Below are 13,253 nucleotides of genomic sequence, written 5' to 3'. Positions count from 1 at the left end.
TTAAAAAAAAGTTAACATTTTTTTTTGTAAATGTAGTATTTAATATGACAGAACTTTCATAACTTAGCAATACAATTGTAAAAAAAATATTTTTTTTTATAAAAAATCTAAAACCATTTGCATAAATGTGTTAAATAAGGGTAAATAGATATCTCCCTTACTAACAAAAAAAAAACATCCAGACTTTGTTACTATTAATAGTGAATAGTTGTAAAAATTGTGGATTTTTATGAAAAACTGCTTGCATAATTGATTTTAAAAATTAGATTTTTCTCTTCAGAAAAGAAAAAAAGTAGCCGTTGCATCAGAACTTTGAATGATCTAAAATATCATGATGTCCGATTTTCATTTTCTCTTCTAGTTTCTGAGATCTAAACGGGAAGGACGGACGGACAGACAGGCCACACAAAAGTAATAGCGTCTTTTCCCCTTTCGGGGGCCTCTAAAAAAAAGGTCACATCAACTTCTTACAATAAGAAATGTACTTTTCGGGAGTGGTCAATTGATGTGACTCAATCAAACGTTTCTATTCTGAACTTCAATTTCTGTTTCTTGTTTCTCATGAGCTGTTTTTCTCTATTTCAAACTGTTTTTCTCCCCCCGACTTTTCACGCGGCGTCTCAGACTCGGTCTAGAAATAAAAACAAAGTTTAATAAACTGAGTCGTGACATCAGAAATCATTCACTCCAGTTGCTAGCCAACGTCTGCTGCATTCTCTTGACATATTGAAAACACGCTTCTCTCCCCTCTGTTTGTCTCCCTTTGTTTTAACTACACCTCGCAGGAAAAAAGTGGCGTCTCTTCGCAGGGGCGTAGCTAGGAATTTTCCATCGTTTGGGTGCCCTGGGGGTAGGGGCTTGACCTCTTTGGGGGGGGGGGGGGCAGCATTTTGCGTAATATTTAATTTTTAATGTAAGAAACACTCATTTGGGAGCGCCCTCAAGTAGGGGCCCGGGGGGATTTTAAAATTCCCCCTCCTCCCCCTCCTCCCCCCACCCTAGCTACGTGAAGATGGGCAAGAACAATGAAGTAGAATATAATTCTTTGAATGCCTAATTGTATGGAATGCGTTTCAAGATGTCTTAAGGTGCCGAGTTTGAACCCTGTCCTGCAGGAACCTTGAGGTAGAAGGTAATAACCTTCATTTTGACCATTATACTCAAATATTTTAAAATATTGTAATGGCTTTTGCTTGGGCATGTTCGCCGGATGAAGGTCAATCATAACCCGAAAATCTTTCTTTACCGACAACTCGCGTCTGGCTCGAGAAAAACTGGTCGTTACGTGGATGTAAAAAAAGGTACTTTAAAGGGAAACTCCGATAGTTTTTCAAATTTTAGTTATTGACTTATTTAAATTCTGCGTAAAAAGTTGTAATAGTAAACATTATATCATTTTTTATTTAAATGCTCAGAAAATTTAATATTTAATAAATTAGACAGAAAATTCTTCACACCCCCCAAAAAACGGGGTTCTGCGAGATTTTGTTTTAAGTTATTTCATGCGTCACTTCCCTAAACAATACTGAAAGAGAAACCTGATTTAACCAATCGTATCGCTTCATTCTTACAGTAGCTGTTAGGCTGTTAGGCTTAGTGACGGCCTAGTCCAGAGCTATGATACAGTTATATATATAAACATGTATAGATAGATCCAAAAGCATTAGGATAACCAACTCGAGACAAAAAAAAGTAACATTTTCATCTAAGCCTCTCCCTATCCCAAGAAGTAAATAGATCGTGTGTCTGAATGATTCGAGCAAGCTGGTCAGTGTAAGGCTAGTCTAGACTACGTGTAGTCGGTCATGACAAGAAAACCAAGCGATAGTGTTTGTTGTGTGTTGAATGGTCTGGCGAGACAATACACACTGCCGTGATTAGTCAAGCATGTAAATCTACTTTTAATACGCATTTTTTCTTTGCTTACAAGATCCTAGATCTAACTGCATAGACAAAGCTATATTTCTTTTACGAGAATGTAAACTTTGCTGTATGGTCTCCTGTTATACAATAAGTCAGTAGATTAAAAGACCTTTGCGACGTCACATAGAAACCTGGTGAAAGTCTGACTGTTTTGGATGCGCAGGAAAATTACGTCGGAAAAAACATCAATTACTAAGTTATTATTGCAAATAAAAAAAAAGAAGAATATATTCATTATCTGTAAATCAAAACACATTATATCAAAAATTGTCAAAACCATCGGAGTTTCCCTTTAAAACAGTAAACATTGATATTGACCATTGGGAAGACATAGCCCTTAGATTGCACTAGATGTAGAAAGACGGTGACCAAGAAAGCCATGGACAGTGAAAAAACATGGGCCTCAGCCCTGGAAGACAAGCGTGCCATAAGAAAAACGACCGGCTCCTCTACCATCAAAACCAAAGTCACCTTAACCTGCTATATTAGTGGACGGGAGTGTCTCTCCAAAATAGGGTTCCAAAGTCACATGAAAAAGTGTTCGAGATGAACCATAGTCGTCCTACGACTGAAGGAGGCCAACTAATGGCTTTTGTATATAGATATATAGTATATAGATACCATTGTGCTCAGAGCGCTATGGCCCAACCTCTGTGGAGGGAGAACGTCTCAAGAGACAGCCAGGGAGAAGGTTTACGGAGCTAACCTTAGGGAGCTCACCAAAACTCAATTCGGGTTTCGAACTCAAGCCCATTGATACTTGGTGAAGTGGTTCATGTCCCTCAGCTACACCGCCCACTTGTGTTCATATCATTATGTTTTGTTTAAAAAGCGCTTGTTACATAAACACACAAGAAAACAAGTAGCTTTGAAGTAACATGAGGGGAAAGAACAGATTGTCTCAGCTACGCAATTTATTCCGTTCAGCTTATAGTCAATAAAATATTGGCTACAACCAATGCGTGTTGAGCCTTGTGTCTGTTGGACCGTTGGGGCACCAAGCAAGATTTTTCGACTGTCTTTCTCCATTTCTCCCTGAAGAGGCTGACTGAGAAAGCGATGGGAGGACAACATTAAAGAATGGACAGGTCTACAATTGACAGAGGTTTTAAACAAGGCAAAAGACAGGGAGGATATACAATTATATTTTTACAAAGCTTATATCAACTCACTCTGTCTGTCTGTCTGGGGAAAAATTATTTGTACCACACCCAGCCTCGGATCAAGCTGACATTTTTGCTTTAATTATTTCTTTTAACTGACAACACACGAATCAATAAAAAAAATCAACCAATTAGATAATTAATTATTGATATTTAATTATTTTGTTTGTTATCTCAATCAGGGAAAGAATTTGTATTTTACTGAAGTGGTGGTCTAAGCTGAATTAGTCCCCTTTATAGGTCATCGTCTGTGTCATAGTGAAAAAATAGATAACTTTAGATCTTCCATATTCATAAGCTCTCCATTAGCTGAATGGTTACCGTGTTGGCTTGAGAAGCCTGAGAAGGCTTGAAACATGAACTCGAAATCAGGTCTTCCCCCCTCTTTTTTTTTTTAAATTTAAATAAATACTTTTTTATTGTTAGTATAAATATATTACAAATTTAATTACATGACTGATTCAAACTAATTGAGTTTACTATCCTTAATATAAGCTTTTCGATATTTTCTTGTTGGTGTTAGTTTTCTCCCTTTAGTTGAAGATTGCAGGATGGACAAGTGGAACTACCCAAACTAGAGTCCGATTGGGAAGTACATTTGTCTTCCAATCTATTGTGAGTAAAACTATATCTGATTGAAAAGTTAATAAAAGCGACCTTACAGGTGGCGAATAACCATTGAATTGAATTGAAATGAATATGACAGGTCGTGAACTGTTGAAACAATGGACTACTTTAAAACACTTGTTGCTAAATGATGAGTTATCTTTCTTATACAAGATTTGTATACCTTTAAAAAAAAAACGATGTCTACCAAAGACTTCATCTCTGTAAGGGAATAACCATTTCAAACTATTAGTCTGTGTATGTGCATTATGTCACGTCAAGTTCCTACAGCAGAAAGTGAGTCTTTTATTTTCTTTAAACATAAGAAATTGGTTTTTGCAGGAAGCTTGCTAGACTAAATCTATCCTCATCTACCGTAATGCATTTTGACCATGCAAGAACTCATCTTGGTCTGGAAACAAGTAAAAGAAAAATATTGAAAACATACAAAATACTTTTTAAAAAGCAATAACAAAGCTTATACAACGTTTTTAAAAGCATTTAAAAAAATAGTGATCACAATGGTTCACGTCTTCTCAAGCCGACATTCTAACCACTCTGTTAGGGGAAGTGCCTATGGCTATAGAGGGTTGTATAGTTACTTCCCTTGAGCGGTGATTTATAAAGGGGACTAATTCAGATTGAAACACCCAATTCAGTCAAGTGCACTTTGTTTCTCTTGTTCGAGATACCAAACAAAATAATTAATTACCATGTTGAAATTCTGCATAATTATCATAGTTGATAACAATAGAAGAATTAATAAAAAAATTAACCAGTTAATTAATCAATAAGTACTAATTAATTAATTGATTAGTTCTAAATAATAAATTTTGTTTTACATGTCAGAAAGGGAGCTAAACCCTGCAATTTTCATATTGTTAAGACGTGGGGGTTGAACTAAAGAAAATAACTCACCGATTCTCAGATCGCTGGTATCTCTCCGATTGCAGAAACACAATCCAACTATGATCAATCAATATCCCCGATAAAAAGAAACAATGTCACAATCTCCAAATCAAATTTACATATCCCGATTCACTAACACAAGAGAAAACAATCCTCAATCCTTAGTCGAGAAATCCAAAAATCAAAATTAAAGTCTCTTAACACATTTACACACTAGTCAAGGTCATTTACGCCCAACAGCATAAACAAAAACCACCCTACTTTGCCCGGGATAAAAAAAGGTTAGTCAGGGAGGAACAGGGTTACAACAATATAAATGACAGTAATCAGCGGTTCTTTCCCTTATACAAGTTTTGTATTAAAAAAGTTATCTTTTTTCTTTTGCTTGTCTGTTTATTGATTAGGTTATAGACCTCGCCCTATTTTTAGACATATAGCTAAATCTAATATAGATTGTATCTAGTGTAGAATGTAGATTTAGATCTACAACCGGATTTAGTCAGAGCTATAGACTTACAACTAAAGCGAATGTTCGGATCGAAAATCTTATTAAAATTCGCGAATTTATAAATGAAAATTATCAGTGAAAAAGTCTATGGCATAGACTTATATATACTATATCTAGACTGGACCACTGGCGGATCCAAGGGGGGGGCGGTATGGGCGATCGCCCCCCCCCCCCGAAATGTGGAGGGGGGGCGGACGAATTTTAGTATAGAATTCACACAATTTGTATACGAATTTATTACTTATGTTAATAATATGTACTAATTATTTATATTTCAACCTATTTTTAGATTATTTTGCCCCCCCCCCTCTAGTATGTTGGCCGATTTGGTGGGGTCTGGAGGGGGCGATGGTATCAATCTTGCCCTCGCCCCCCCCCCCCCCCCCCAATACACTTTCGAGTGGGGGACGGTCCAATTTATTTCAAGAAATCACAGCTTGCTAACAGAATCAATTAAACATCTTTATGATCAAAACCTGTCATTGATATTTTTGTTTGACTGTTGATAATCAATTACTAGATCTAGATCTAAAAAATAAAATTATATATTACATAGGTTAGGGTTGAAAAAAAAGCAACTTTACTTCTGTGAACTACTTGACAAAACAACGCCTTGATTCAACTTTCTACAAAATGTTCACGAGCGATCAGTCGCGGATAAGAATTTATTTCCGGTTTCCAGTCTAGTAGTAGATATAAGTCTATGGTCTATATATATTATAGCTTTTATATAGCGCTACTTTCATGCTTATAGCAGGCTCAGAGCGCTTTTGGTCCAATCTCATTTGTGGACCGGTGGGGGGGGGGGGAGGGGGTATCTAGGAGTTGGTTTTCCGTGCTGCCTTTAGGTGCTCAGTAAACACAACTCTGCCCGAGTCGTATGTCGAACCTCGAGCCCCCCCTCTAGGTAGCCAAGCCAAGCCAAGTTCCAGCGCACTTGGCCTCTCGATCACGCTTCCCTATTGTAGGTGAAGAATTACCTTCCCTGTAGTTTTGTAAAATAAAAAAAAATGGCTTGCGTAATTATTTTTTAAGATAAAAAGATAGACTTTTAGAAAACAAAAGGCAGCCGTTGCATCACAACTCTGCAAGCTGGAAAATGTCGTGAGATCTTATAACTATTTTAGTTTCTGAGATCTGAGATTGACAGACGGATGGACAGACGGACGGACAGACCACACAAAACTTATATTGGCTTTTCTCCTATCAGAGGCGGTTAAAATCACGGGAGATCAGCAAATAATTTTATAATCTCCTGGTCTTTCTGTGGTTTATCTCCCTTGCACAATTTTCCCATTCATGCGAAAACAGGTGATTGTGCGTGTGGTTACGGAAAAGGGGTTGGCCAGATGTAGCAGTGACTCTCAAAGTACTGAATTATGTTGTCATTATGAGGGTGTCGTGTAAGATTTCTCTTCGCCGACCCACCAAGCATGTAACGTGGAGATTTTTTTTTAATCAAATAATTGTATCTCTACTTACGCTAATTTTCCAATTAACCCAAATATCCAGTCAACCAAAAACCCATAAATCCCAATTGTCTATCCGCTGTTTTAAACCAATGACAATAACTCTCTAACGCCCGGAGTACTTGTAAGTGTTGCATCTTGTCATAGCAATCAATCTTTTTTACAATACCTCTAATCAAATCACTCCTTCATGGAGGGTCGGAGGACAGCTGATCTCAAAAATGGCTCTAACGATTTTCCTAGAAATGTATATGTGGATGTATATTGCTGAGAAGAGAATTACATGGGGAAAACTATGGTTTTTCAAAGTAAAAATAAATAAATGTAAATTTGGCTAGAGACTAAATCTAGGTCTAGATCCTACATCAGTTTTGAAAGGATTATCGCGTTCTTGAAAGGATTATTTCTTTCGGGAGTTTCCGAACGTATGGCCTTAGTCATTCAAGACTTTAATAAATTCATGTTCAGGGAAATTTTTGCGCATCGTTTTCATAGTCGAGATCATAGACATAAATAAATATAGACTGGAAGTAGGAAGTTATTTTTATTTGGGGGAAATCAAATATGTTTTATGTACTCTATCTATGTGAAAAAAAAATGGCGGCAATTGAGCTATAAATTCTTGGACTAACATTTCAGCCAATATATACCTTTGATCTTTAGTTTTGAAAAGTACAAAACTGCCATATTCCCAATATTTTGCCTTTGTTTCATAATCATAGACATAGGCAAATATATATATAGGTTTGTGATGTGGATCTTTGTTTGTTGACACGGCTTCTTCGTCTTATCGATTCAAATTGTTAGAATTAGTTTTTAGTCAAAAAAAAAATGAGCAGAACGTGCTCTTATGTTCGTAGTACGATAGGCCAAAGATAAATTCTAAAGGTTGAAAAAAAATTGAATATTATACACATTAACTTTCAGTTTCAGTAAGTCAGAATAATTCAGTGTCACTGACACTGACACTAATTTAATATTGATAGATCTAAATCTAATAAATATGACTAATATTTGTATTAACTAGGTCTAATACTTTTCATACTTTTTACTACTAACTATTAAACTAGTCAGTCTATCATCTATGCATGCAGACTATAGACTAGATCTAGTTTAAGTATAGATTATAGATCTAGTGACAATCTTGAATCTAGTCCTAGACTATTTATATACTCTATAGACTAGACAGATTACAATTATAGTTTAAAGTATAGTATAGTAGTATAGTACTAGTAGTAAGTAGTATTTTTTTTACTATACTATCTAGATCTATATAGACTGGATCTAAATCTAGTATTTAAAACTATTTATAATTAGGCACGATTAGAGATATAATAATACAGAAGGGGTTCTATCAATTATATAGGTTATGGCTGAAAAAAACAACAACTATAAATACTTTTAATTTTACACTGCTCATAACTGCTGTATAACTCATGCAAACTTATCTTTTCCCAAATGTTTCCCATAATAATTTTTACTTTATCGTCCAGTCTATAAATATATGTCTATGGTCGAGATCTAATTGCAGATCATTGGCATATTAAAAGGTGTACTAGATCTATACATTCGCTTGACCAGGATTCTCTCGGTGGGAGAGGGAGGGTACAGATGTTTTTAAATCTAACATTCATTCATTTTTAAAGAGGAAACATAGTTGCTTACTAATTTGCTAAAAAGGAGGTATTGTCTTTCTTTTAAAAGTACTTTTAATGTTCTCCATGATGCAAAATTATGTTCATTTATATTAGCAAACTGTGTTTCTGTATCTTTTAAAATAGTTTGCTTATTAAAAATATTTTAGAAATGTGAAGAAAAATCCCCCCCTTCTTAAGTATAACCAAAGTCTTCCATGTATTTATAACCTGTATCCGGTTCTGTATGGGACGGTCATTACGTCAGATAAGTCTGTTCCCCCACCCCTGATATCTAGTTCATGTAACTAGCTAATTGTTTACTGCTGATAAAATTATGAATCCACGTACATCAGTGTATTTAGTAATACAGAAAGGAGAAGTTTAATGTCTTATCAAAGCCTGTAAAAAATATACATGAAAGATATGTACATGTCTTATCTAAAGGATTGGAGCATACAAAATATATATATATATATATATATATATTATCGTTTTATATAGATCAGGAAGTAAAAAAATTGGAATGGGGGCGACTTACCTGTCTTTTTTTCTATGATATGCCCACGTGACCAAGTACATTCTAACAGTTTTAGTATCAAGCGTTGGCTTAATACTTGGACAGATTTATACGCCCTAGAATGAAGCTAGCAGGTTTTAAGTACTATAACTCTCATATGTTTAGTGCACTATACTAATTATGGCGAAGTTGATGCCATGCAATATATTTGGAAACTGTGTGGTTTTGTTTTGGTTGAGGTGTTTGAGATTAATGATTGAACATGGTGGTTTTATTCGTTCCTGCTTGTAATCATTCAGTCTGTGAGGAGAGACTATGGAAACTGACGGATCTTTTAAGTGATGAAGGTTACACCATCTTAGAAAATGTGTTCAGTAAGTACCCTGAGATCTATTATTTTGTAGGAATAATTGTCAATTTTTGTTCACTGCTCCTCTTATGAGCTTGTACACTCTTCACGGGAGGCTGAGGGTGATACTGTTGACTAGATCAACAGCAAGCAATCACACCGATGAATGTTTGTGTTTGTAGGACAGGTTTTGATTCACCGATATCCAATGATGACTTGAATAGTTTACTCTCTATAACTGTCTCTCTCTAGGTCTCACCATTTCTCTTTATTTCTTTTTCTTTTTTATTTCTCTCCACGTGTCACACACACACTCTCTCACACTGTCTCTCACACACTCTCTCACACTGAGTTGATTTTTTATCCCGATTTCTCTTTCTTTGCGCGCTCTCTTTCTCTCTCTCTTTCTCTCTCTCTCTCTCTCACACACACACACACTTGTATAACTTTCGCTTTATTTCTCTGTCCAACTTTCTCTCGTTCTCCCTCCCTCTCTCTTTCAAAATATACACAATGTGTATATATACATATATATATATATATATATATATATATATATATATATATCATGGGCGTAGCCAGGGGGGGGTTCTTGGGGTTCAAACCCCCCCCGAAATGAAATCCCCCCCCCGCAGGGGGGGGGGACGGAATTAAGTGACTGATTTTTGCTTTTATTTTGTTTATTTTAGGTGAGATTTTAATACTAAATCATCACTTACCACAGCACAGCCGAGTCAGTTTTGAGTTAAAAACCCTCTACCAGCGGGTTTTGAGTTTAAATCCCCCTACCATAGGGTTTTGAGATTTTAAAAACCCCTATCAGGGGGTTTTGAGATTTTAAAAACCCCTATCAGGGGGTTTTGAGATACAAATCCCTCTACCAGGGGGCTTTGAGTTTAAAACCCCCTACAGGGGGTTTTGAATTTTAAACCCCCTACCAGAGGTTTTTGCAGTTAAATCCCCCTCTTCTATAAAACAAAAAAAAAATCCAAACAACAATCCCAAATTCCAACAGCACAGTTGAGAAAGATTTTGATTTTAAAACCCCATCCAAAATTTACGATAACCCCCCATCTTCAATATCAAAAAAGCAAATTACACACTCAAAATTCTATGAGCGTAGCCAAATGGGTTTTGAGTTTAACCCCCCTCCCCCTTCCAGTTGGGGTTTGAAGCTAAAAAGTACCTCTTCAATAAAAAAAAAAAGCAAATTACACACTAAAAAATCTATGAGCGTAGCCAAAGGGGTTTTGAGTTTAAATCCCCCTCCTCCAGATGTCTTTTTCTTTAAAGTTTAAAACCCCTCCAGATGGTTTTGAGTTTAAAATTCCCATACAGAGCGTTTAGAGTTGAAAACCTCTCTCTTCAATATTATTTTAAAGCAAACTACAGTCACCAAATTCTATGATCGTAGCTAAATGGGGTTTTAAATTCAAAACAAAACAAACAAAAAACCCAGAGATTTTTTAGTTTAAAACCCCTCAACAGATGATTTGACGAAAAAACTTTCCTTTTCGATATAAAATCTAAAGCGAAATACAGGCATGTAATTCCAAGAGCGTAATCAAGAGATGTTACAAATTTCTACCAGTGGCTTGGGCTCCATTAATTAAGTGTGAATAGTCTTCTGCCGAAATTGAAAATCATTAAATGTGTCTCAACAAAGATGGCTAAGACAGATTTTAGGAGTCAGTCATAGAGATCGGGTCTAAATCAAAGAAATCATATGCCGAACTGGGAGTCGAATCCTTAGTAAGGTTGTGACAGAGCGTCGCATGAGGTTTTGCGGGACATGTTTTCCGACAAAATGAATTACGCAAAATAAGAGTTGCGGAAACAGCTTGCCGGAAAATGCGCCGAACGGCGCGAGAGGGTCTCAGTAAGAATAGCACATTAGATTTGTGAAATAAAACTTTTTAATAGCAAGATAATGCACTGTAGATACCTCAGAATATGCATTTTGTTGGCTTTCAATACCAGAAATAGTGCTCGGCGGCGGCGCTGGGGGAGCACTGCGAACTCCCCCAGACCCCCTTGCTAGCAAGGGCGGGGAGTCTACAATAAACAATAAACGTCTTCCGAAAGGGTCAGAATGTAATAAAGATTAATTATGTACACACACACACACACACACACACATATATATATATATATATATATATATATATATATATATATATATATATAATTTTTTTTCGTGGGGGGGTGGTGGTCGGGGGGGGGAATCCCCCCCAAAACCCTCCCCGAAAAAAAATCCTGTCTACGCCCATGATATATATATATATATATATATATATATATATATATATATATATATATATATATATATATATATATATATATATAAATATATTATTGTTGTTGGCCTCCTACAGTCGTAACGACTAGGGTTCATCTCGTAGAACACTTTGTCACGTGACTGTGGAACCCTATTTTGGAGAGACACTTCCGTCCACATATATCACAGGTTAAAGTAGCTTTCTCTTTGATACAAAGCCAGGCAGTTTTCGTCTTGCTCGCTATTCTTACAGAGTTGAGGCCCATGTTTTTTTTTTCGCAAAAGCTTTCTTGGTTACAATCTCACTCCACATAGTGCGGTCTAGGGCCAAGTCTCCCCAATAGTCAGTATCAATATTCACAGCTCTGAAGTCCCGTTTAATTACATCCACAATATATATATATATATAATGACCAACACCAACTTAACATTATTTGCTTTGCCTTGATTTGCTTACTTAGATCTAATTCATTATTGCATAATCTTTACAAAACGAACCTTTTTTTTTTCAATTATTATAATCGGGTAAATTCATGTTTTTATTTTTATGCTTAAAAATGGGAAAAACCCGCTTCCAGACTTCACCCCCTCCCACTGTAATGCTCATTTTTGGAGTTTCCAATCCCAGAAATCTCTCAGGCGAAAAACATCTTTGAATGTACTTTATAAGTCCTCTATTAAACATTCTAGCAGTCTCCCCATAAGACCATTGCTTAGATCTGCTAGCTTCTGAAACAGGAATGATAGAAGAAACAAAATCTATTACTTGTAGAAGGAAATGTATGATAAAGATTCACTTCAAACCACAGCTATGAAAGCTATTTAAAAGCTGATCTAAGCATTTGAGATTTACCCACTTGGCTATTTTTATATAACCTTATCTTACCTACTTTTTGTAAAAGCTGTGAGACTGCTGATACGAATGTTGTCATTTTATATTTAGACTGATAACGGTGACGTACTAACAATTAAAAAAAAAAAAAAACGCTCTACAATAACCTGTCTCCCTACTTCCATATTGTATCGACCGTTGTGTGCCGTTAGCTTGGCCTGTTTGCCTTTTTGTAAGCAGCCTTTGGCGTATGTCAACCGTGACAGTGGAGACCTGGTGACATGACGTAGCCAGTAATATTTATAGTTGTATAAGCATTATTTATAATTTGTCTATTGGAAGTTCCCATTAAAAGACACAATAGAATTAGCCCAAAGTGTACAAGACGCGGTGATCAACCTGTTTCAGCCTAGGGGCATTAAAATCCGTTTCCAGGTTCTTTGGGTCATGATTCCATGAAGTTCTGAAACGAATAGACATATTTTATTAAAGGATTGTTATGGATAGTGCCAAATATAAAAATCACATTTGTTTTTCATTTTCATCAATACCTCTATTCAAGTCAGAACTTCATGGAACCAGGAACCTGCATTGACGATGATCTCAAAAACGCCTCTAACAATTTCTACAAATTTAATGAAGGTACCAATAAATAATGGACAAAAGTTTGTATTGCTTGCCGAATTAGTTGCATCCTTATTTCAAGCAGCTGACGGTGTCAAAATCAAGGGTTCGATTCCCGTTCTGTAGGGGAGGGTTAGACTTAGCTGGTTACCTGTAGGGGAGGGTTAGACTTAGCTGGTTACCTGTAGGGGAGGGTTAGACTTAGCTGGTTACCTGTAGGGGAGGGTTAGACTTAGCTGGTTACCTGTAGGGGAGGGTTAGACTTAGCTGGTTACCTGTAGGGGAGGGTTAGACTTAGCTGGTTACCTGTAGGGGAGGGTTAGACTTAGCTGGTTACCTGTAGGGGAGGGTTAGACTTAGCTGGTTACCTGCTGTTGTGACACGGTTACTGTGTGAGGTCAACCGTGACACACGGTCAAGTGTTGGGTATCGAGAGTT

At 36.4% G+C, this 13,253-nt stretch overlaps 1 protein-coding gene across 2 annotated transcripts in view; it reads left to right on the top strand.

Moving 5' to 3' along the window:
* The first annotated feature begins 8,915 nt into the window (after window positions 1–8,915).
* LOC106056617 (uncharacterized) overlaps window positions 8,916–13,253 on the top strand; it is a 38,315-nt gene continuing 33,977 nt past the window's right edge. For both annotated transcript variants that reach the window (XM_056015267.1, XM_056015266.1), the window contains exon 1: window positions 8,916–9,106. In XM_056015267.1, the coding sequence (XP_055871242.1) occupies window positions 8,995–9,106 (112 nt within the window). In that variant the 5' untranslated portion in view covers window positions 8,916–8,994. The remainder of the gene's footprint in view (window positions 9,107–13,253) is intronic.

Source organism: Biomphalaria glabrata, chromosome 17 (genome assembly GCF_947242115.1).
Source record: "Biomphalaria glabrata chromosome 17, xgBioGlab47.1, whole genome shotgun sequence".
NCBI classification, from domain to species: Eukaryota; Metazoa; Mollusca; class Gastropoda; family Planorbidae; genus Biomphalaria; species Biomphalaria glabrata.
The sequence above is the reverse complement of the archived record's forward strand: the minus strand, read 5'-3'. Positions and strand labels throughout refer to the sequence as shown.